General features: G+C 42.3%; 1 protein-coding gene across 1 annotated transcript in view; it reads right to left on the bottom strand.

Moving 5' to 3' along the window:
* LOC128901951 (A disintegrin and metalloproteinase with thrombospondin motifs 6-like) overlaps positions 1-26,308 on the bottom strand; it is a 175,204-nt gene that overhangs the window by 131,301 nt on the left and 17,595 nt on the right. The window contains exons 4-6 of the mRNA XM_054184152.1: positions 15,750-15,964; positions 15,138-15,221; positions 14,509-14,654 (exon numbers count right to left, since the gene is read on the bottom strand). Of these exons, the coding sequence (XP_054040127.1) occupies positions 14,509-14,654; positions 15,138-15,221; positions 15,750-15,964 (445 nt within the window). The remainder of the gene's footprint in view (positions 1-14,508; positions 14,655-15,137; positions 15,222-15,749; positions 15,965-26,308) is intronic.

Here is a 26,308-nt window from a genome sequence, read left to right as displayed (position 1 = left end):
AATGTAAAAGAAGTCCTAAGTACTACTGTTTTTTAAAAGTGACACTGGTGTTTCAGGCTAAGGAATCCATAGGGGTTTGTTTATTTTGTTTTAAAGTATGGAAAGAGGCTTTAGGTGTTGTTCCCCCCACACACGTGCACACAAAATGTCCATGTGTTCCTTCCCCTCCCTCCCACATGCTAAATCTAGATGTTATCACCAGTGAACGAGAATAAGAAAGTACTCTGCCCTCTATATGGCCTAAAACCTTCAATATGATATACTCGGTGCAGGGTTTGGGGGTTTTGGGGGGGTTGTTTGCTTTTGGTTTTTGTTTTTGGGGGTTTGGTGGGGTTTTTTTGGTTTTTTGGTTTTTTTTTTTTTTTTTAATAATTGTGCAGAGCCAAGTTAACATTTAAAGCACTTGGCATAAGCATGAGAGTTTGATTTACAGATCAAAATGCAGAACTGCAGCCATGGTAAATACTCTTCCCGATAACTCACTAAACAGAACCATCTGAAGAGAAGTTAAATGTATAGAGATCATAGGCAAAGGAAGATAAAATTATGTTATTCTGATGACAAAAAGGTCTTTTGGCTGAGGAAGATCAAAGTCTTTTACAGCCAAAGAAGCCACATTGTATAATACATCTGATATTTAACAGCTAAGTGGTTTTGGATTATATTCTGGATTTTTCTAATGGTCAGAACAATTGTAATTCCTTCATTACACATGAACAAACGTATCCAATTTATGGAAATAAAACTGCTACATGTAACAAATAGTGACTTTCCTGCAATTAGAATACAGCATATTTCACTGCATTGTGCTACCACGAAAAACATTTCATACTGTGGTATAACGAGTATTAAAGGAAATCAAGACCTTAAGGCGGGCAAATACATAGAGGATTATTTCATACCATGAACGTCACATTCAATATCAATTAGAAAGTTTGCTGCGTAGTCTCTCTCTCCCTTGATGGTGGCAGTCCAGAGAAACTCCTTGCCCCTTGCCATTGTTGGCTCATGGATAATTTACTGTCTACCAGAACCCCCAGATCCTTCTCCTCAGAACTACTTCCCAGCAGGTCTACCCCTAACCTATACTGGTGCCTGACATTCTTCCTCCCCAGGTGGAGGACCTTGCACTTGCTTTTGTTGAACCTCATTAGGGTCTTCTCTGCCCAGCTCTCCAGCCTGTCCAGGTCACGCTGGATGGCAGCACGGCCCTCCGGAGTGTCGGCCACCCCTCCCAGTTTGGTATCATCAGCAAACTTGCTGAGGATACACTCTGTCCCATCGTCCAGGTCATTAATGAATATACTGAACAAAATTGGACCGAGTATTGACCCCTGGGGGACACCACTGGTTACAGGCCTCCAACTAGACTCTATGCCGCTGATCACAACCCTCTGAGTTCTGTCACACAGCCAGCTCTCGATCCACCTCACTGTCACCTCATCTAGCCCGTACTTCCTCAGCTTCCTAATGAGGATGTTATGGGAGACAGTGTCAAAAGCCTTGCTAAGGTCAAGGTAGATGACACCTACGGCTCTCCCCTCATCCAGCCAACCAGTTATAACATCATAGAAAGCTATCATCAGATTGGTCAAGCATGATTTACCCTTGGTAAATCCATGCTGACCACTTCCAATGACTTCCTGTTCCTCAACGTGTTTGGAGATGACATCCAGAATGAGTCGCTCCATTACCTTCCCAGGGACAGAGGTGAGACTAACCGGTCTGTAGTTCCCTGGCTCCTCCTTCTTGCCTTTTTTGAAGATTGGAGTGATGTCAGCCTTCCTCCAGTCCTCAGGCACCTCTCCTGTTCCCCATGACCTTGCAAAGACAATGGAGAGCGGTCTAGCAATAACATCTGCCAGCTCTCTCAGCACTCGCGGGTGCATCCCCTCAGGGCCCATGGACTTATGAATGTCCAGCTTGGCCAAGTGGTCTCCGACCCGGTCCTCCTCAACTAAGGGAAAATCTTCCTCTCTCCAGACCTTCCCCCTTGCCTCCAGGGTATGGGATTCGCGAGAGGCAGCTTTAGCAGTGAAGACCGAAGAAAAGAAGGCATTCAGTAGCTCTGCCTTCTCTGGGTCTTCTACCACTAGGGCACCCGTCTCATTCATCAGTGGGCCTACATTTTCCCTAGTCTTCCTTTTTCTATTGATATACTGAAAGAATCTCTTCTTATTGTCTTTAACTGCAGTGGCCAAGCTGAGTTCTGATTGAGCTTCGGCCCTTCTAATTTTCCCCCTACGTGGCTTTGTTATATCTTGATCATCCTCATAAGTTGCCAATCCCTTTTTCCAGAGAATGTAAGCTTTCCTTTTTTTCCTGAGGTCCAGCCAAAGCTCTCTATTTAGCCAGGCTGGTCTTCTTCCCCGTCGGCCCGTTTTTCGAGACATGGGGATGGCCTTCTCCTGTGCTTCTAAGAGCACCTGCTTGAAGTATGACCAGCCTTCCTGGGCACCTTTGCTCTTCAACACTGCCTCCCAAGGGACACTCTCAACCATGCTCCTAAGCAGGATAAAGTCTGCCCTTCGGAAATCCAAGGTGGCAGTTCTGCTGGCTCCCTGCCTTGCCTCAACAAGAATTGAAAATTCTACCATTTCATGGTCACTGTGCCCAAGACGACCTCCAACCTTTACATCCCCCACAAGACCTTCTCTGTTAACAAACAGTAGGTCCAGTAGGGCACTTCCCCTAGTAGGTTCCTTCACCAGCTGCGTTAGGAAGTTGTCTTCCACACACTCCAGGAACCTCCGGGACTGTTCCCTCTCTGCTGTGTTATATTTCCAGCAGACGTCTGGGAAGTTGAAGTCCCCCACAAGAACAAGGGCAAATGATCGTGAGACCTCTGCCAGCCGCTTATAGAATACTTCATCAGATTCTGCATCCTGATTAGGGGGTCTATAACAAACTCCCATCACGATGTCTGCCTTGTTGGCCTTCCCCTTGATTCTTATCCATACACGCTCAACACTGTCATTCACACCGTTAAGTTCCAGACATTCAAAACTGCCCCTAACGTAGAGGGCCACCCCGCCACCTCTCCTTCCTTGCCTATCCCTTCTGAAAAGTTGGTAGCCATCGATTACCACACTCCACTTGTGTGTGTCTTCCCACCACGTTTCTGTGATGGCAACTATATCATAGTTTCCTTGCTGAACAATGGCCTCCAGCTCCTCCTGTTTATTCCCCATGCTGCGTGCATTAGTGTAGATGCACTTCAGCTGGGCTAACTGTCCTGCTACTTCCTTGGGGACAAGCCCTAATGCTAACACTTTTACCCAGAAGCACTGGTATGCTGCTCCCGGGCACCACTTTTGCAGTCCTGGTTTCATCCCCATCCCCCTTCAAACCTAGTTTAAAGCCCTATGAATGAGCCCTGCTAATTCTTGTCCCAGGATGTCCCAAATGTATAATATTGTTAGTTGGATAATGGCTATGCTTGCATATTTTGGGTATCACATGATGGATTTTATTACTAATTACACTTTTGGTTTCACCTGGGAAAGGTTTATCTTGCCCTTTAATGCTTATGTTAAAGAGCTAGGGGATGGAAACCTTTTGGGCTGCTTAGAAAATGAACATTACTTTCAAAGGATTGTTATTTTCTTACTGGTTCTGAACATGCTGCAGGGGTGGTTTTGTGTTTAAAAAATGGTACAGGAGTGGATATTGTGTGATGTGTTGCTGCTACTCATATCCCACAGGCCAATTCACAGCTGGCACAGACACAAACCACTCCCCCAGTTCCCCCCCCATCAACACAGGCCACGCCTCTGCCCCTGCCTGTACCAGGGAAAGCCACAGCATCAGCCCCAGCGGCATCAGCCATGCCAGCTACCCCCCCACCAACTCAGGCCATGCTCCAGCACATCCTGACACCAGTCACACAGCAGTGTGTAGTAAAAGTTACTCTACCACCTGCACCGACACCAGTTGCTCCAGCCTCAACAACAAGAAATGCTGCTACACAAACTCCCATAGAACTGGTACAAGTTGCCCTGGTGACCAGGAAGCAGAAAAAGGAAAGGGTCCTTCTAAATCAGATAAAGGAGAGGGTCCTTCTCAGGCAGCATTAACACAGGATGAGGACTCAGATGCAGAGATAATCGTTAAATCCTTCTCTATGAAGGATTTGTAAAATATGAGGAAGGACTTTAGTAGTCATGAAGGGGAGAGACTCATCTGGTTGCTCTGATGCTGGGACAATGGAGCTGATACCATAGACTTAGAAGGCAGAGAAGCTAGGCAGTTGGGAAACCTGGCCAGAGATGGAGGGATTGATAAAGTGATTGGGAAGAAGACAAACACTCTCAGTCTCTGGAGGCGACTGCTATCAGCTGTGAAGGGCAGGTATCCCTTTAAGGATGATATCGAATGCTGTCCAAGCAAATAGACCAGCATGGAGAAAGGTATTAAGTACCTGAGGGAACTGGCTGTGCGAGAGGTGATTTACGGTGACTGGCAAGTGAATGTAGACCCTGATGAAATGCCATGCAAACGATCTTGGCTGAGGAAGTTTGTGCAGAGTGCACCATCAGTGTATTCCAACATATTGTCAACAATGGTTTGGGGAGGATCCAATGCTAATGCACCAACTGTAAATGAGGTGGCTAACAGGGTACGACAGTATGAAGACAGTCTCTCTCATCCCCTTCACTGTGGCAGCCGTGGAAAAGATGACTAAGAAAATAGCTATTATCTTGGTCATTTCCTCTAAGCAAAATGATAAACGGTTTGAAAAACTGTCCCGGACTGGAGAAAGAATCCCACTCTTCCCCTGAAGGAACCCAAGTCTCAGTCATTAATAAAAAAACACCCTCTTGCGAAATCAACTCAAGGGAAACAAGATCCACTGAGATTTCCTATGGCTTTGCCTCTGCAACTATAGAGAGGACATGAATAAGCGGGGAAAAAAAAAAAACTACTCTGGTCCTACAAGCACAAGTGCTTGAGTTGCAAGATAAAGCAGATGGCAAAAAGAATTCTTGTAGGAGGGTGGCTGCTCCAGTCCACAGTAAGCGGTTATCCAGTACAGGTAGGAACTCATCTGCTAATCATAGATGTTGTTCTCAACATTAGAGGTGCCCTGCCTCCAGCCAGGAGGAAGAGAGGGACAACAGAGTTTATTGGACTGTGTGGATTCCATGGCCTGGTACATTAGAGCCACAAAAACATACAGCCCTAGTGGACACCGGTGCACAGTGTACCCTATTGCCATCAAATCATAAAGGGACAGAATCTGTTACTATTTCCGGAGTGACAGGGGGGTCTCAAGAACTGACTGTACTGGAGGCCGAAGTGAGCCTAACTGGGAACAAATGGGAGAAGCACCTCATTGTGACTGGCCCAGATGCTCCATGCATCCTTGGCATACACTACCTCAAGAGAGGGTATTTCAAAGACCCGAAAGGGTATAGGTGGGCTTTTGGTATAGCAGCTGGAGAGACTTGTAGGACATTACACAGCTGTCTACCTTACTGGGCCTTTCAGATGACCCTTCTGTGGTGGGACTGCTGAAGGTTTAAGAACAGCAGGTGCCAATTGCTACTGCCACAGTGCATCGACAACAGTATTGCACCAAACAAGACTCCCTGATTCCCATCCAGAACCCGATTTGTTGGCTAGAGACCCAAGGAGTGATCAGCAAGACTCCCTCGCCCTTTAACAGCCTGATATGGCCAGTGCGAAAGTCTGATGGAGAGTGGTGGCCGACAGTAGACAGTTGTGGCCTGAATGAAGTCACACCACCACTGAGTGCTGCTGTGCCAGACATGCTAGAACTGCAATATGAACTGGAGTCAAAGGCAACCAAGTGGTATGCCACAACTGACATTACTACTGCTTGGAGAGATCCCGTGGGCTAGGGCTCTGGAAGGCAAGGGGGCTCAAGAGAGCTGGTTGATATTCAAAGACCACTTCCTCCAAGCTCAGGATCGGTGCATCCCTAAGAGAAAGAAATCAGCCAAGGGATGCAGGAGACCTACGTGGTTGAGCAGGGAGCTTCTGAAAAAGCTCAAGTGGAAGAAGGAAGTTTACAATAAGTGGAAGAAGGGACTGACCCCTTGGGAGGAGTACAAGAATGCCACCAGAGCGTGCAGGGATGAAACGAGGAAAGCCAAGGCCTCCTTGGAATTAAACCTGGCTAGGGATGTCAAGCTCAACAGGAAGGGCTTCTACAAGTATATTGGAAGCAAAAGGAAGACCAGAGAAGTTGTGGGCCCACTGTTGAATGAGACAGGAGCCATGGTGACGGAGGATGCGGAGAAGGTGGAGTTACTGAATGCCTTCTTTGCTTCGGTCTTTACTGCTCAGGCCAGCCCTCAGGAGTCCCAGACTTTGGAGAAAGTAATGGGGAAAGAAGACGACTTCCCCTTGGTTAAGGAGGATGAAGTGAGGGATCAGTTAGATATTCACAAGTCCATGGGCCCCGATGGGATGCACCCGAGAGTGCTGAGGGAGCTGGCAGAAGACATTGCTGGGCCACTCTCCATCATCTTTGAAAGGTCTTTGAAGTTACTGCATAAGGTACAGTGCCTTGCATGTGCAGCTAACCTCTGTCTCACCTTAAACAGACACGTAGACAGCCAACTTGTGTGACCCCCTCATAGATCCATCTGCTTTAGGCTGGGGTGGACAATCTGCTTTGGCATCTTGGCATCCGCAGTACAGACTTCAGGATGTTGCTTGTGGGGCGGACAAAGTTGTTTCTGTTGGTTGCTTAGCTTTAAATCAGACTAGTTAAGTCTGGAACCCCACGTTTTGGAGCAGTTATCCAACTACTCTGATTTACACATCATTCTTCCTCCAATTTTCTAGGTATCATATCACTCCCTATTTTTGCCCACCTCTTCAACTTCAATGCTGACAGCCCTAACAGGCTTTTGCAGCGCAGCAATTTATCTTCAGCTTCCTTCCCAGCTCTATCACAGCTCTTTTCCCCCTTAAGCAGCTCTGCTTAATGACAACCTAAGATCAGTTAAACATCAGCAATAAGAGACAACCAAATCAATTAAATACAATATGAAAATTGTAAGAAAAAGCTAAGGCTTTTTTTAAGGCTACTGTTTTAGTTCCATATTTTCTTCAGAACAAAAGTAGCATTATAGAATTTCTCAGAAGTAGTCACAGAATTTCTACTACAAGATTTAAAAAAAAAAAAGTTTTCAAAGCACATATGGAACTTCAGACATTGAGCAACAAGATCTAAAGACACTCAGCTATCCAACCAAAGCAATTAAGATTCCCTCAGGCAATTAACCCCCTCACTTCTGAGCATGTCAAAATATTTAGCACATAAAACTGCACCTGAAGACTAAAATATTACCCCCAGAAAACTGTCTAATCTCTGATTTTAATTGCACAGTTTTCTTTAAATTCCTGTTCCTTAAGAATGTATAACTCCCGCCTCCAAAAGCTTTAATTTATATCAATTCAATTTAATATGACCTCTGGATTTCACCAATATCAGAGCAGTGCAAAACAGCCTTAGTATTACAGAGGCTCAGGCTGAATGTACATTATCTAGGCTATAGCAAGTGAATCAATAGAAAGAGAAGAGAGAGGTATGGGAAGAATCATGAAGATACAGAAAGATGAAGAACAGAAGAAAAAAGTAAAAGAAAAAGCACAAAAAAAGAAGAGGTTTTTACATTTGCTGAGTATGTTCCCGTTTGGAATATTCCCATGTGCTATAGTTTCACCTGATAATAAGTCAACGTGTCAGCAACAGAAGAGAACAGAAAATAAACAATGGTAGGAAGAATTAGACTAAATTAGACTAAAGCACATGAGAGTGCAGAGGGAGCTGGCAGAAGTCATTGCTGGGCCGCTCTCCATCATCTTTGAAAGGTCCTGGAGAACAGGCGAGGTGCCTGAGGACTGGAGGAAAGCCAATGTCACTCCAGTCTTCAAAAAGGGCAAGAAGGAGGACCCAGGAAACTACAGGCCAGTCAGCCTCACAGAGTCTATGATTCCATTCAGCTACAAAATCTAGGCATAATTTTTAAAGATGCAATTTACACTAACCTCCTCCCTTCCAAAATCCAAAGGAATTCACACCCAAGAATGGAAACCTGAATTACACTTCAGGCCTTATTCTGTTAATTTGGGGTGGGGGAACAAAAACCCCACCCAAGAAGTGTATAACTATCACATAAAGGGAAATTATGTAATATGCCAACTGATTTTATTAATTTCCAACTATCTCACATTTTTCTATATTGCCATTGCCAGTGCTGGGTGGGGGCTTTCACCGGTACGGGTGGAGGCGTGGCCAGTGCAGATACGGACAGTGGAGTACCTTGGGGAGTGGCTTATGCCTATACGGGCTGTGCAGTAGCAGCAGCAAGTCACACACAATACCCACTCCTGCACCGATGTTTAACAAATAACCACCCCTGCAACAAATTCATGAAAACCAACAACAAAATCACGATTTTATGAAAGTAACATTCCTTTTCTAAGCAGCCCAAAAGGGTTTCCATCCCCTAGCTCTGATGGTGTCACTTTGGCATAAACATTAAAGGGTGAAGTAAAACTTCCCCAGGTAAAACCAAAAGTGTACTTAGTAGAAGAATCCAACACGTGATGCCCAAGACATGCAGGTAGAACCATTAACCAAGTAATGATTTTATTCATCTGAATGCCAATCCACACCAAAATAGCACACTTAAACCACCGCATACAAACACAAAGAACACATAAACCATGCAATATATTCGGCAGGTTAAGCAGCATTGCATCAATTAACTTCAAACAAAGCTCTCTAAAGGCACAATATAACATTTCACATGAGAACAACATGATGTGAACTGTCTGTTCTCCCTGAGCAAGCTGGAATTCAAACTATTCAGGCAATCTATCAGAGCCCTGGTCAAGCCCCACTCAGACCCCACGTTGGGTGCCAATAAATCTATTGTGGTTTGGGTTGGATTGGCCAATGATGAGACAACAGATGCTCCCCCCCACCTCTCACTCCAAGGAGAGGAGTGAGAGAGAGAGAGAAAGAGATTTATGAGTTTAGAAGGAATTAAACTACTTTAATGAAATATTAATAATAAAATAAAAAAGAAAACAATGAAATAGATACAGTATATACAAAACTGTATCAGGCTCCCAGGATGACGTCACCAGCAGGCACTGGGGAAGTCCCAGACTGGACTCAGCAACGGACAGGAACTGGATTCAGGATCTGGAGTCAGGAGCCCACAGATTGGGATCAAAGGCAAATGAACAGACAGGGTCCTCCTCGGACACCGGCCGTTGAAGAAAAAAAAAGAGGCTGACCCTTTGCTCCCTTAGCTTTTATACTGAGCATGGGGCAGATGGGATGGAATATCCCGTTGGTCAGTTTTGGGTCACCTGTCCTGTCCGCTCCTCCCTGCAGGTGGAACCCCTCTGGCTTTTCCATTTCCGACCCTCCAATGGGGCAAATAATGAAATTAGCTGACCTTGGTTGTTATAGCAATAAGTATAAGCAAGAGCCTCTCTGCATACCATTCCTTGGCATTACCAGGTCTTATCACTCTGAGAACAAACTGTTTTCGGCACAACATACTGTTAATTTCAGAGAGTTAGAAGAGGCCTAGCTAAGAAATAAAATTACTGAACAGAAACTTGGTTCTGTTTTACCTCAAACCAGGACGCTAGTTCAACATACTGACTCTGTCAGTAGCAGGTATCTAAAAAGGAGTATAAGGAACAAGTCATGTACAGAAACCTTGGTACAAATATTCCTATTAGTCAAAGTACCATGCAAACAAGATCAAATACCTTACTTTCTTCAATCTGCTGTAGCAGAGCCGTAGTACATTTCAACTTAGTTTGTTGTTTTGGGGTGGGTTTTCCCCAAATATATAATTTTAAATATGCAGATACATTTTCACTTATTCTCCTGCAATTCCCTGAGAACTGAGAGGCATGGGGAATTTAGTGTTATTATTTGGAAAGTGGGTTCCTCACATTTTAAATATCTGCAGAGGTAGAAATTAAGAGCCACAGATACATCTCAGCTTTTCAAGTCTCTGAGGAGTAGTCTTACACACACGATCTCCAGAACACCAAGTCAATGGACTATCTTATGATTTTTGCACAAAAAATAACTAAGGAAAAACAGCCTCCTGTCAGGGGCTTAAATTCACTGTAAGGAACTCCAGTAGAACAATCTGAAAGGCTGCATAACAAACCAGGGTGAAAACCACTTAATGGATTAAGAATCAAGGAAGAAAGAAGCAAACAGATACAGCTGACATCAGAATTCTTGAAATCAGAGCCTTTCTCATTAATGGAGAAAGAAACTGCAGGATGAGTATCAGAGACAGGGCTTCATGGGAACAGAAACACTTTTGGTGTTCAGATTTATTGGACAAGGCTAGGAAATTGTCCTGAGATATCAACGCGAAACTGCTTTGTATAGAAAAGAAATCTTAGCAACAAATTAAGTGCAGAAAAAAGTGGAAAAGTGCCTCAGAAAAGCAGCATAACAATCTTGGACCTGCAGGAGGAAAGGAACGTGCAGAGTCCTGGCTAGCCCTACACCACTACCAAATGTCTTAACTAGTACAGAATCTGATAGGGAAGTGTTACTTGTTCTTTCAGAATAAAAATATATTACTAACCTATAAGCAACTGACATGCAAAAGGGCAACTCTGCCCATAAAATACATTTCCTTTTAGGACTGCTATTGGGACAATGCAGCTTCCAAATCATCCCCAGCTGCCTAAAACCCCTTAATGCTATTTAAAAAAAAAAAATTAAAAAAATTAAAAGCATGACTGTGGTCAACTCTACACAGGTATGCAAAATGAAAGAAGAAACCTTTTGCCCCTCTCAAGAATCTACAACAATGCCAGAAACATTGCAGTTTTTTAGATTATGAGCCATAAGATTTACAAGAGTTTAGGATTGCTGCCACATACATATACCTTCTGCCCCCTTAGAAAAACGTGCAGGCCAGTACTGCCATGGGGATGCATCTCTCTCAGATAAGTGAGAGAGTATAGCTTGCCCATGAGGGCATGCAAATAAAGGAATGACTAACTGAAGCATCATGAAGTTAGTTTTGTACATATACAATAAACATAAACCAGTTCTGTAAAATTTTTCTCCTTTAAAGATTTGAAAAATTCACCAATTGTGTAATAATGCTAATGCCTCCCAATGGGCTTCAACAGTGTTGCTAGACACATGTTGCATATTAATACCATTTGCATAGGGGTTAATGCTAACAGCAGCCATACCACACTGCTTAGCAATACACTTACTGAATTACAAGTACAGTGGTAGCCAGCAAAAATGCAAGAGTCTGTATTGAGAGTACTCATTCACTGTCTCAAAAATTAACATGTACAAGCTCATTTAAAACCCATAGAAATTGAAAAATTATACCATCTGTGGTATTGAATATTTTTTTGACGCTGGTCTAACCTACAAATCAACGTATATTTGGCTTAGTCAATAAAAACATCTTATGGCCCTGATTCTTTATTCAAGCAAATAAAGATTCCTCCAACAACAGAGTACATCAGTTCAGTGAGGCTGCCGAATAGATTGTTGCTAAAACGGGCACACTGAACATAGGTAGACTCTTGTCCAAAGACCAATGGCTTAGCAGGCACAGTAACATCATCTCCATGGGACTCAGTAGGTTAGCCTGGGCACACCTCCATGCCAGTGAGGCTACCTGGTTTTAGCACACAGCTAGTTTAGAGTACAAAAATCTGTCTATGTTGGTCAAGCAGACACCCCTAGGGAATCAGCACCCATAATACTGGTTTGTTTTTCTTCCAGATAAGAGCATGCTGTCTTTGAAAGTATCATGGAGGAAAGCTATCTGTTTCTAAGAAGAAAAAAAAAAGTACTCAGCTAGGACTAGGTAATATTTTCTTTATATTATACTGATATATTTTCTTTATATAATTACTGAAAAATCAGGTTTTGATCAATGCAGAACTATTCAAAATGGTGAACTAAAGCTTTCCTACTTTCCATAAAATAGTAATACACACAATGACCAAAAATGGTTCCAGTGTCAAATCAAATGACAATGTAATTATCCCATACAAAGCAGAGCAGCATCAGTGGGAGAGATTCAGGAAACTGCTTTCAAAACACTATTACAGGAGCTAAAAAAAATTACCTCAAGTTTGGTAGTACAGGTTCAAATTCCTTCAGGTAGAAGAGGTTACTAAAGAGCTCTCCAACACTTTAGAAGTCTAAAGCACAGTAGCTACACCCTTCTCTTTTACATGTAATGCATTAACCCGGTTCATCATGCAAGATATCCAGAACAGAATGAAAACAAGCATGTTACCATTTCAGTAAGTAATTTAGAATTATTTAGAATTAATGTATTTACATGTTTATATTAATATAAATTTATCTTTACTCATTCCAACCCCACCCCACCCCCAAAAAAAGAAAAATTTTCACATATGCTGATACATCTTATTAGTAAGAGCCAGGATAGCTAGCAGTTTCAGTAAAAGCCTGATTGATCCATTCAAATTCATTAGTGTAGCATTTGTGATTATTTTTAGAAATTTACATTATTATAGTAAATAAATGAATACAAATATTCTATCATGAAAGCATATATAACTGAACTTAAAAGTTCAGCAATGCTTTAAAGGTAGATATTACTAGCCTGTTGATACTACATTGAGGCACTTTGTTAATTTAAAATATAGGTATATACTTAGAAGTGTAAACTTCTTAAAAGTAAACTTGGAAGTTATTTTTATAACTCTTATGTCCTTTTTAAAAGATAGCATACACAAGTCCTAAAGAAACTCTGCAGCATACTTATATAATTACTAAGCCCCCATAATGAAGAAAAAAATAAGTCCTTAATATTTACTACTTCTTGCTGAAAGTCTTAATTTTCAACAGGTATTATTCATGTTCTTTGGAAACTTGCTCCTTTTGCAGTTAAAGGCCTGCAAGTTAGCATTGGCTTAAGCCTTCATCTGGAACACAGAACTGTTCATAACTATGCTGGGAACATCCTACCAGAACAGGGAAGCTGGTACAGAATATTCAGTAATAAAATGTATTAAAGCACAACAGTTGTCCTGGTTTGACATGGAACAGAGCCAGAATAACACTGACAAAATATCAAGTTATTCAGACATAACAGTTAAAAAAAAAAAAAGTAGTGTTGCCAATGCAGCTTATACATACATACTGGGGAGCTTTGACTGACACATCCATTCCACCTATGGATTATACTTTTTCACTCACTGCCTAATTTATGCTAGTAAAAGCTTGATGTGTAGCATAGCTGTAAAGATTTAATTTCACATGTGAGCAGCCCTAGCGAAGGAACTACTTGTATGCAAGAAATTGAGCATAAATGAAGGCCTTTGTTGGAAGAAGAAAAAAAAAAATAAATCAGGATCTTAGAATGTAACTTCTATTTTGAATTTCATCTAATTTTTGGGTTTGAATATTAGAAACTTTTTTCTTTTTTTATAAAACTTCCTAGACCATAACTGCTCTCTAAATCACTTTGGCATTTGATCATTCAAATTGTTATTATGTAGTATTAATGACCACCCAAAACAATTATATTTTAAACATGAATGCAAAAAATACATGGGTGGTCATTACTATTACACTTTTTATGCAAAATTCCAGGAAAGATCAATTATTATAATCACTATCTTCAAAATTTCTGCAGTGAACACAATGATTCCACAAATAGGTCACATACAGAGCAGTACAGAATTTGTCCTGGAAAGCAGAAGTTATAATACAAAGATCCTAATCCAAATTAGTGCTGCTGCACCTGCTGCTACTTAAACAAAATAGAAAAGAATAAATACTGTCCTTAAACAACAGGGAAAGCGATCTCTTAATAAAGTACAGTTGCCTACCCATAACTGCAGAGGACAAACAAATAGGTTTACCAGGATTGCAAGATTAGATTAAACAAAGCTTGTGCTGTATCACAGTAAGGGTGTAATAGAAGCAAACAAATGTGCACATATGCAGGCTTTGAAATTATCTATTAAAACTGACAGTTCTCATCTTAACTAAGCATAATAAGTCAAAACAGCTAGAAAGATTCTCACATTGCCTGAATCTGCACGAACCTGTTGGTTCAGCAGGAAAATACCGTTACAGTAGTTGAGGTTCTGGCTTGAAATTCTTATAAAAGCATTATATGTAGTTAACAAAATGTTTCCCACACTTTTATTCTCCATAATCTTATGAATTCTTTTCAATTATAAAAGTATAAAATGTTCAACAGGATCCATCTGTTCTACTGGAATACTTCGCATTGGCAATTATGAAGTGAAAATAACAGCAGAAGCAAGTAATTTGTAGATCTTACTTTTCCAAAATCTTAATCTATAGTTTAATAGTTTAAGACAAGCCATCTATTATTTTTCCTCCTCTTAAGATTACCTACCAATTATATTACTTTAAAATTAGCATGCATATATATACGCATAGTAAGAACAAGAAAGCTACAGAAATAAACACAATAGTTTTCATGACCATACCTAGTAATAAGAACTGCATTATCATGGTGGGCAATCCCATTTTCTGGAATGGTGTTTCCATCACTTTGGTGAGAGAGAATGGATTTCTGCCACTTACAGAAGCTATCGAGGGACTTGTCTGCATGGTGGTTTATCTCCAAGTTTGGCTGCAATACAACATGCATACCAGAAGTGTTCCAAACAAGTTACTAAGGTCAGTTGTTAAGCCTTTTGAAGACTAAAAATGGGACTATAATTAGAAGCTGTGGTTTCTAGGAATAAACTCTTCTTGTCAAGTTTTATCTGACCCCAAGTTCAGCTGAACAGGCATTCTTTCTGCTCCAACTTTAATAACGATTACGTCAATACAAAAAAAAAATCAGAATATCAAAATATAGATCTAAAAATAAAACTGACATCCCCAAAGGTGTATTTAATATCCATCTGAAGTAACAAACACATATCTTTGAGATGATATAATAAGGAATATTCATTTGAACTGTTTCATCTTGATTAAAGTAGTGAGAGATTACAAGATAGGTTTTGTACTCAGATGCAGCCATTTCAAGCAACAATTAAATTAAACCTATGTTACACAGTAGCATAACTTGTATTTTAGGGATATAAAACTTAAGTGCAACAGCTCTTACCTGATCTTCAGTGAGGACAATTAAACGCGTCACTATAATATTCACAACGTTTCCAAGACTGGAATCACGATAAAGTTTGGCAACCTGACCTCCAGAAAATAAGAAAAGACAAAGTCAGACAAGAAACACTACTTGTTTCCTAAATGGTTAAAAATTAACCTATTTTCCTGATCAATGTAATTTCATAATGTTAATCATCATTATCACATGAGTAAGAGTTATCTTTGGACCAACAAATGACCATTCAGTAAAAATTAAACTTCTCCAAGTCATACGTTTCAATCAAAACCGTTTATACCTTGTTTCATAATCCATCCAGCATAAGGAGCATTTGGACAATCAACTTAGAATAAAACTGTATACTCTAAATGTAATGATATGGACATAAAATCAAAGACAAACAATTTAAAAGTGATCACAGTGTATTTCTTGACAGAAACAGTACTGCATTTTTCCCCACGATGCTAACATTTGCCATGTTTCAACTATTAAGATGTGTATCAGCTCACAGGAATTAAGGCATTATTCATGCCAATAAAGAAATACTTTACAGTTGCTTTATTGTTTCAGAACATGCATATTGATATGAACACAGAGAGGGATGAAACTTACAATATTCATTACACTCAAAACATAGTGCTCAATGTCTTTGCGACCATGGTATCCCACCATCATTTTGTCTGCTACTACCAGTGTTTCCACAAACCGTTCAAGGCTTACTGATCTCTTCTGTCGACTATGACTACTTAACGTGTCATTGACTGGAAGTGAAGTTGGAAAAGCAGATGCATCACTCATCCACCAAGGTTTACCACTTCTTGTGAGGTCTTCTAGGAACCAAAATAATGAAACATTTCAGAGGGGTCACTAGTAAAACTCATACAAATGCAGCTGTTTATGTCGAGATTATCATCTTTAAGCTTCTAAAAAGTCTTTCTTGAGGCAAAGGAAAATTAAATTTGTCTAAATTTTATTTTAAAATACCTTATATAATGGAAAAACAACTTTGAGTTCTAATATTCTCAATTCTCCTTAACTTGACTTAGGATAATAAATTATCATCTTCTCTTAACAGATCTGAATCTGCATAGCTACATTAATACTAAAGATTAGTTAACTACAAGCACATTTTAGAATTTTAAGGATAAGAACAAGACAGCTATAATATTTGGAAATAAACAAACTGGAAACAAAAAAATCAAAATTAAGATAAAAGGTATCAAAATATACTAAGAAACATGCTGATAAAGGCACCAAAAAAAGCTTTTCCCCCTCCTGTGAAACTCTGTAATTATTAAGCAATTATGCTTACATGCCTAATAGTTTTGGGGCCAAATAAATTACTTTTCTCTTCAGAAAGCTATCGGATTATATATTTTATCTACCTCGTGAATTAACTGTAATGGGAAGTTTAAAATGGCCTGACATGGAATAATTTCTATAGTTATTTTTAACACTAATTTTAATTCAAATATGTTAATTCTTGTACTTGTTTCATGAAACATATAGAAAAAATATTTTTTGCATGCAACAGATTGATTATTTAAAATTCAAACATCTGTAATTATCTGCAAAACAAACACTACAAACCTATTCTGAATTTTAATTCCTGTCCTTGGGGCAAAATTGAACCCACCCTTCCCTGCAAAACTGACATTTTGGTGTGTATTAAGTATCCCTTCTCCACAAAGACTCACACAATCTCAATCTTAAATTTATTGTTGTATATAATTAGGCTTGCTTTACCTAAGTAGGATTTCAAAAATTTTAAGGTATTCTTGCTAGTTATGAATGAACATAAGAACATTAACATTTAGATACATTTGTAATTGACTGAATAGGACTGCTCAAGTGAGCAATTCCTGAGATGCATCCTTACCTCAGCTAAGGATGAGTTGAGATAGGACCAGTACCTTCTATGAAAAAACAATGCTTTATACAATTCAACTAAGCACACTGTTTTCAAAGGGCAATAACTACACCACAAAGAACGTATGTTCAGGTCAAAACCAGGAATACAAAGCTTCTGCATTCCCACTGTTGCAGCGTTTCATAATTGTTGAGTCCACAGTGTTGGCTTTAAAAGGTAAATATTTTAGAAAATAAACTTGGTAGTTGATAAAATGTCAGTAACGAAATAATCCTCATTCTGCAAAGGGTATAAGATTACACTCATTCTAAAAAAACAGTACCAAGTAATAAAGCCTGTTGAAGATTCTATAATCAATACCAAGCTTTTTCCGGTTTTTCATCTCTATTCTAGGAAATTCAAAGTTGCTTTAATTGCTCAAAGATTTTCATCTCACAATTAGTGATTTAGGAATATCTGGAATTTTGGTGTAGCCAAACCATCTTCCATGCCATCCATGGGCTGGCCTACCTCCTTGAGAGCCTCATACCTATTGTACAGAGGCACCTGGTTAGGGGAGGTGGGCAAGGAGGGAGTTCGCTTGCCTCCCCCTATTACGGACTAGCCTCCACTCACTAGCCTCCTTTCGGCCACTGCCTTCAGTCTGGCAGGGGGAAGGTACCAGATCTCCTTCAGCTCAGGGTTTTTTTGGTGGCTCTTCTTTTTTTTTTTCCCCTCAGGGAGGTCAGAGCCTGATTCCACCAGTCTATTTCTTTCTCACTCTCCCTGATGCTCCTCAGCCTTTCTACTTCCTCTTTTAGCTCTGCTACCAGGCTGAGTAGGTGTGACCTGGTGAATGATCTCACACAGCTGTCACCTCTTCTACCATCCACTAGCCCTGAGAGGTTAAGGCACTCCCTGCAGTCAGAGACCTGAGTGGCTGCGTGCTTCCACGGAAACTCAGTTTGTATGGCCACGTCTGCTCTGGCAAGTGCAGAAGACGCAGGAAGCTGCATCCTTGAGGGAGAGATCATGACTGAGCTTCTCGCGCGCCCTTCCGCGCGAGCTGCCGTGCCGCTCCCTAGGGCCGCCTTTTAAGGGGATGGGAGCTGGCTGCTGCTGGCTCCGCCCCTGCCTCGTCAGCCGCTCTCGCGCGAGCTCCCTGCGGCTGCCCGGGCTTGTCCCGGCCTCAGAAAAGCTCGGGAAAAGCCCCTTTTCGCCGCGATCGCTCGGCTCCGCTGCCGACGTGCCAGCACCGGAGCTGTTTGTCTCGGCAAGTGCGCAACTTCTGACAACTTCTATAGTAAAATTTTTTACAAGTCTGGTGTTCATTGCCAAATGGCAAATGATGTCGTCTGAGGGTTTCTCATGCTCTTAGAGTGCCAAGAGTACTTTAGAAACGCATCACTGCTTCAACACTCATTCATGATTTTTCACTAAAATATGCAAAACTACTCTAAACCTTTGAAAACTGATGAGCTCATGCAGAAAACTTTCAGGAAAAAAGAAAGATAAGACTCTGTTGGACTCATCTTGATAGCGTCTTTCAAATAAAGGTCTCAAAAGACTTCACAAAAACAAACATTTCTCCTTTTCTTATCAGATGAGAAGCTTCAGCTTGTCACTAATGAGTTGAAAACAATCCTGAGTACATAGGCTCACATTCCAGGATCTATCAATGCTTATGCTGTTTTACTTCAAAAAAACTAAATGATGATGACAATTTTTTTTAAAAAAAAAAACACTAAAAAATGTCAATAAAAGTTTACAATATATTTAACAAATATAGTTCTGTGGCAAGTTATATAATTTTTCCACCATATTCCTAGATTTAAAAAACCCTTAAACTTGCATTAACATTGAATATAGCTATCAGAAAGTAAAAGAAAGCAACAATGAAGAAAAGTCAGACAAACACTGTAATTAACCCCAAAGTAACACTTACAAAAGCAGGAAATTAGGTTTTAAATTGCATCTGAAAAGAAATCCAAATGTGTATAGACATGGAGTTCACAACTATGGTACCCAAGTTTTCCTAAGTCAGTCCTCTCAAGATCCCAGGTGGGGATGGAAGGTGGAGAGAGAAGAGAGCACACAAACAAAAAGAGATCTTAAAACCCAACAGAAAAGTAGTTATGTAAGATGCAACTGTGAGAATATTTTTAGAGTGAAGGACTATGTGGTGCTTTTTCTTACTATTAACGACACCATTTAATGTATATACAAGCATTTTTTTCATATTAGAATACACTGACTGTGAAGTCTGGCACAAGTAAAACCACTACGTGAGGCAGCATGTAGTAGAGCCAACCCTAAATCGGCCACTTTGCAGCTTTTCATATGTCAAATTTTGTTGTTTCTCAATCCTATCCAAACACAGTCTGTATATTTCTAAGAAGGTATGGGTGCTTTGTTTTGAGAGGGTGGTTTTTTAAATTCTTGCAACTCCAAAGAAAGTAAAGAAATTTTATTCATACTTCCAACAAAACAGAATTTCAACTTTAGACACAAATAGAAGCATACAGCTTTTCAGAAGAACAGCATATTTCTTTAAACAGCGTAAAGGCAAAAATAATGGATCATAAAAATTATTTTGCAACCTTAATGTAGTGCATGCTATTAGGCATCAGGCAAATAAGCGTTTCATAATCAGTAAAAGCAGTCCATAATCACGGAATCATAGAACTGCCTAGGTTGGAAGGGACCTTTAAGATCATTGAGTCCAACCATCAACCTAACTCTGACAAAAACCATCACTAATCTAAACTATATCTCTAAGCACTATGTCCACCCATCTTTTAATTACCTCCAGGGATGGTGAGTCCACCGCTCCCCTGGGCAGCCTGTTCCAATGCTTAATAACCCTTTCAGTGTAAAAATTTTTCCTAATATCCAGTCTAAACCTCCCCTGGAGCAGCTTGAGGCCATTTCCTCTTGTCCTATCACCTGTTACTTGGGAGAAGAGACTGACCCCCACCTCTCTACAACCTCCTCTCAGGTAGTTGTAGAGAGTGATAGGGTCTCCCCTCAGCCTCCTTTTCTCCAGGCTAAACAAGCCCAGTTCCCTCAGCCGCTCCTCATAAGACTTGTGTTCCAGACCCCTCACCAGCTTTGTTGCCCTTCTCTGGACCCCCTCCAGCACCTCAGTGTCTTATTTGTGGTGAGGGGTCCAAAACTGGACACAGTATTCAAGGTGGGGCCTCACCAGTACCGAGTACAGGGGGACGATCACTTTCCTAGTCCTACTCACCACACTGTTCCTTACACAGGCCAGGATGCTGTTGGCCTTCTTGGCCACCTGGGCACACTGCTGGCTCATATTCAGCCAGCAGTCGACCAACACCCCCAGGTCCTTTTCTGCCAGGCAGCTTTCGAGCCACTCTTCCCCAAGCCTGTAGCGCTGCATGGGGTTGTTGTGACCCAAGTGCAGGACCCGGCACTTGGCCTTGTTGAACCTCATACCACTGGCCTCGGCCCATCGATCCAGCCTTGTCCAGTTCCCTCTTTCAGATCCTTTCTACCCTCAAGCAGATCAACACTCCCACCTAGTTTGGTGTCGTCTGTAAACTTACTGAGGGTGCACTCGATCCCCTCATCCAGATCATTGATAAAGATATTAAACAAAACTGGGCCCCAATACCGAGCCCTGGGGAACGCTACTTGTGACCGGCTGCCAAGTGGATTTACCTCCATTCACCACCACTCTTTGGGTCCGGCCCTCCAGCCAGTTTTTAACCCAGCCAAGAGCACTCCCATCCAAGCCATGAGCAGCCAGTTTCTCCAGGAGAATGCTGTGGGAAACCGCATCAAAGGCCTTACTGAAGTCCAGGTAAACAACATCCACAGCCTTTCCCCTCATCCACCAAGCAGGTCACCTCGTCACAGGAGATCAGGTTTGTCAAGCAGGACCTGCCTTTCACGAACCCATGCTGACCGGGCCTGATCACCTGGTTGTCCTTCATGTGCCACATAATGGCACCCAGGATGATCTGTTCCATGACCTTCCCAGGCACCAAAGTCAGACTGACAGGCCTGTAGGTTCCCTGGATCCTCCTTCCATCCCTTCTTGTGGATGGGCATCACATTTGCTAGACACCAGTCAACTGGGACTTCCATGGTTAGCCAGGACTGCTGGTAAACGATGGAAAGTGGCTTGGTGAGCACTTCCACCAGCTCCCTCAGTACCCTCGGGTGGATCCCATCTGGCCCCATAGACTTGTGCATGTCCAGGTGTTGGAGCAGGTCCCTCACCATCTCCCTTTGGATTACAGGGGCTTCATTCTGGTCCCCACCCCTATCTACTAGCTCCGGGGTCTGGGTACTCAGGGAACAACCGACTCTACTACTAAAGACTGGGGCAAAGGCAGCATTAAGTACCTCAGCCTTCTCTCCTCATCCTTTGTCACTATGTTACCTCCTTCATCTAATAAAGGATGGAGATTCTCCTGAGTCCCCCTTTTGTTACTAATATAATTGTAGACACTCTTTTTATTGTTCTTAACATCCAAATCCAGGTTAACTTCTAGTTGGGCTTTGGCCTTTCTAATTTTCTCCTTACATAGCCTTACAACATCTTTGCAGCCTTCCTGAGTGGCCTGCCCCTTCTTCCAAAGGCCATAAACTCTCCTTTTTTCCCCCCTGAGTTGTATCCATAGCTCTCTGTTCAACCAAGCCAGTCTTTTCCCCCAATGGCTCGTTTTACTGCACATGGGGATGGCCCGCTCCTGCACCTTTAAGACTTCCTTCTTGAAAAATGTCCAGCCTTCCTGGACTCCTTCACCCTTCAGGACTGCCTCCCAAGGGACTCTGTCAAGCAGGCTCTTGAAAAGACCAAAGTCTGCCCTCCGGAAGTCCATGGTGGCCGTTCTGCTGACCTCCCTCCTTGCTACCCTGAGAATCAAGAACTCTATCATTTCATGGTCAATATGTCCAAGACAGCCTCCAGCTGTCACATCCCCCACAAGTCCTTCTCTGTTCACAAACAGCAGGTCCAGCAGGGCTCCTTCCCTAGTTGGCTCCCTCATCAGCTGTGTCAGGAAGTTATTCCCAACACACTTCAGGAACCTCCTAGACTGTTCCCTCTCAGCTCTATTGTGTTCCCAGCTGATATCTGGTAGGTTGAAGTCTCCCACAAGGACAAGGGCCAGTGATCTTGAGATTTCTCCCAGCTGCTTTTAGAATATTTCATCTACTAATATAAAATTTTTGATGCAAAATGGAGGATTTTAACATGCCATCTCTAAATATTTAATATTAAAGTTATAAGCGATAAACCAAATTCCATTTGGCATCTCAGTTTTACCTGCCTACTCCATGGCTTAGAGACATCCTTTCTCTGTAAAACCACCTAGATGTTGCTACAATTTTTCACAGAATATAAATGAATAAAATCTAACTCTTCTAGAGGCTGATCCTACAAAGCATTCTGCAAGATAACCCTGGGGCATCAAATCCCATTGAAGGAATTTGAAGGTGCTCAACTTCTTAGTAAGGCCTTAATGATTTCAACTATATTTCACAAAACATAGTAAGCTTGATGACAATATATACATGAACTATTAATTTTAACATATTTTATTTTTAAAGTATTCTTATGTCTAACTGCTTAAAAATCTAATTTAGGTTATGAAAACCAGCCACAATTCTATCCCACATTCTTATCTGAATCTACACTATCCGGCAAATAGAGAAATATTTTTATCTCTGCCTCTCCAATTCTTCTCTTGTATTTGCCACTGTAGTTCTACTATCTACTATGAAGTAGTCCATCACTTGCTCATACCAACCAATTCTGATCATCCTTTTTCCAAACTCCCTACCCCACTTCCTGTCAATTATTGCCATTTTTCTCAGAAAGGTCAGAAATAACACTCCCCTTATCTCTATCAACACTTAAAAATCCTGACCACTTCCCTGGTACAGAACAGGTACATGATAAATTGAGGTCTAGATTACAGTAGGGGAAAGTTGCCAGACTATGAATAGTAGCACAGTTACACAAGCAGATTCCTCCCAGCATGTTGTACTAGCAAAAGTGTTCTGAAGGTAGAGCACAAAAAAAAAAAAAAAAAAAAAAAAAAAAAAATCGGTCTCTCAGACAAAATAAATTATATACTGGCAAACATGCAGTTACAGTTTTATTACAGCTGCTGTCACTGAGTCCAATCTAGAACTTCCCCAGTGCCTGCCAGTGACATCTCCCTGGGAGCCTGATATAGATACAACAGATAAAAAGAAATTAATGAAATAGTTTTGTATTTTATTATTAGTATTTCATTAGTTTAGTTTTTTTTCTAAACTCATAAATCTCCTCAACTCTCTTTCTTCTCCTTGGAGAGAGAGGTGGGGGAAGAGTATCTGCCCAAACAACAATAGATAGATAGATGTTGAACTCGCTGTATATGTTCCATAGTTTACTCTTTGTATTTGTATGCAGTGGTTAATGTCCTATTTTTGTATGGTATGGCATTCACAGAATCACAGAAACTTCAGAGTTGGAAGGGACCTCTAGAGATCATCTAGTCCAACTCCCCTGCTAAAGCAGGATTGCCTAGAGCACATTACTCAGGACTGCATCCAGGCGAGTCTTGAAAGTCTCCAGAGAAGGGGACTCCACACCCTCCCTGGGCAGCCTGCTCCGGTGCCCGGTCACCCTCACCATAAAGAAGTTTTTCCATGTATTTGAACGGAACTTCCTATGTTCCAACTTGTGGCCATTGCCCCTCATCCTGTCACTGGGAACCACTGAAAAGAGTCTGGCACCATCCTCCTTCAACCCACCCTTTAGATACTTGTATGCCATAATAAGGTCTCCCCTCAGCCTTCTCTTCTCCAGGCCAAGGAGTCCCAGCTCTCTCAGCCTTTCCTCATAAGGGAGATGCTCCAGTCCCTCAGTCATTGTAGTTGCCCTACGCTGGACTCGCTTCAGCAGTTCCCTGTCCCTCTTGAACTGGGGAGCCCAAAACTGGACGCAGTATTCCAGTTGTGGCCTCACCAATGCAGAGTAGAGGGGGAGAATGACCTCCTTCGACCTGCTGGCCACACTCTTCCCTATGCAGCCCAGGATTCCATTGGCCTTTTTGGCAACAGGGGCACATTGTTGGCTCATGGATAATTTACTGTCTACCAGAACCCCCAGATCCTTCTCCTCACAGCTGCTTCCCAGCAGGTCTACCCCTAACCTATACTGGTGCTTAGCATTCTTCCTCCCCAGGTGGAGGACCTTGCACTTGCTTTTGTTGAACCTCATTAGGGTCTTCTCTGCCCAGCTCTCCAGCCTGTCCAGGTCACGCTGGATGGCAGCACGGCCCTCCGGAGTGTCGGCCACCCCTCCCAGTTTGGTATCATCAGCAAACTTGCTGAGGATACACTCTGTCCCATCGTCCAGGTCATTAATGAATATACTGAACAAAATTGGACCGAGTATTGACCCCTGGGGGACACCACTGGTTACAGGCCTCCAACTAGACTCTATGCCGCTGATCACAACCCTCTGAGTTCTGTCACACAGCCAGCTCTCGATCCACCTCACTGTCACCTCATCTAGCCCGTACTTCCTCAGCTTCCTAATGAGGATGTTATGGGAGACAGTGTCAAAAGCCTTGCTAAGGTCAAGGTAGATGACACCTACGGCTCTCCCCTCATCCAGCCAACCAGTTATAACATCATAGAAAGCTATCATCAGATTGGTCAAGCATGATTTACCCTTGGTAAATCCATGCTGACCACTTCCAATGACTTCCTGTTCCTCAACGTGTTTGGAGATGACATCCAGAATGAGTCGCTCCATTACCTTCCCAGGGACAGAGGTGAGACTAACCGGTCTGTAGTTCCCTGGCTCCTCCTTCTTGCCTTTTTTGAAGATTGGAGTGATGTCAGCCTTCCTCCAGTCCTCAGGCACCTCTCCTGTTCCCCATGACCTTGCAAAGACAATGGAGAGCGGTCTAGCAATAACATCTGCCAGCTCTCTCAGCACTCGCGGGTGCATCCCCTCAGGGCCCATGGACTTATGAATGTCCAGCTTGGCCAAGTGGTCTCCGACCCGGTCCTCCTCAACTAAGGGAAAATCTTCCTCTCTCCAGACCTTCCCCCTTGCCTCCAGGGTATGGGATTCGCGAGAGGCAGCTTTAGCAGTGAAGACCGAAGAAAAGAAGGCATTCAGTAGCTCTGCCTTCTCTGGGTCTTCTACCACTAGGGCACCCGTCTCATTCATCAGTGGGCCTACATTTTCCCTAGTCTTCCTTTTTCTATTGATATACTGAAAGAATCTCTTCTTATTGTCTTTAACTGCAGTGGCCAAGCTGAGTTCTGATTGAGCTTCGGCCCTTCTAATTTTCCCCCTACGTGGCTTTGTTATATCTTGATCATCCTCATAAGTTGCCAATCCCTTTTTCCAGAGAATGTAAGCTTTCCTTTTTTTCCTGAGGTCCAGCCAAAGCTCTCTATTTAGCCAGGCTGGTCTTCTTCCCCGTCGGCCCGTTTTTCGAGACATGGGGATGGCCTTCTCCTGTGCTTCTAAGAGCACCTGCTTGAAGTATGACCAGCCTTCCTGGGCACCTTTGCTCTTCAACACTGCCTCCCAAGGGACACTCTCGACCATGCTCCTAAGCAGGATAAAGTCTGCCCTTCGGAAATCCAAGGTGGCAGTTCTGCTGGCTCCCTGCCTTGCCTCAACAAGAATTGAAAATTCTACCATTTCATGGTCACTGTGCCCAAGACGACCTCCAACCTTTACATCCCCCACAAGACCTTCTCTGTTAACAAACAGTAGGTCCAGTAGGGCACTTCCCCTAGTTGGTTCCTTCACCAGCTGCGTTAGGAAGTTGTCTTCCACACACTCCAGGAACCTCCGGGACTGTTCCCTCTCTGCTGTGTTATATTTCCAGCAGACGTCTGGGAAGTTGAAGTCCCCCACAAGAACAAGGGCAAATGATCGTGAGACCTCTGCCAGCCGCTTATAGAATACTTCATCAGATTCTGCATCCTGATTAGGGGGTCTATAACAAACTCCCATCACGATGTCTGCCTTGTTGGCCTTCCCCTTGATTCTTATCCATACACGCTCAACACTGTCATTCACACCGTTAAGTTCCAGACATTCAAAACTGCCCCTAACGTAGAGGGCCACCCCGCCACCTCTCCTTCCTTGCCTATCCCTTCTGAAAAGTTGGTAGCCATCGATTACCACACTCCACTTGTGTGTGTCTTCCCACCACGTTTCTGTGATGGCAACTATATCATAGTTTCCTTGCTGAACAATGGCCTCCAGCTCCTCCTGTTTATTCCCCATGCTGCGTGCATTAGTGTAGATGCACTTCAGCTG

This window comes from Rissa tridactyla, chromosome W (assembly GCF_028500815.1).
Source record: "Rissa tridactyla isolate bRisTri1 chromosome W, bRisTri1.patW.cur.20221130, whole genome shotgun sequence".
Lineage (NCBI taxonomy): Eukaryota > Metazoa > Chordata > Aves > Charadriiformes > Laridae > Rissa > Rissa tridactyla.
The sequence above is the reverse complement of the archived record's forward strand: the minus strand, read 5'-3'. Positions and strand labels throughout refer to the sequence as shown.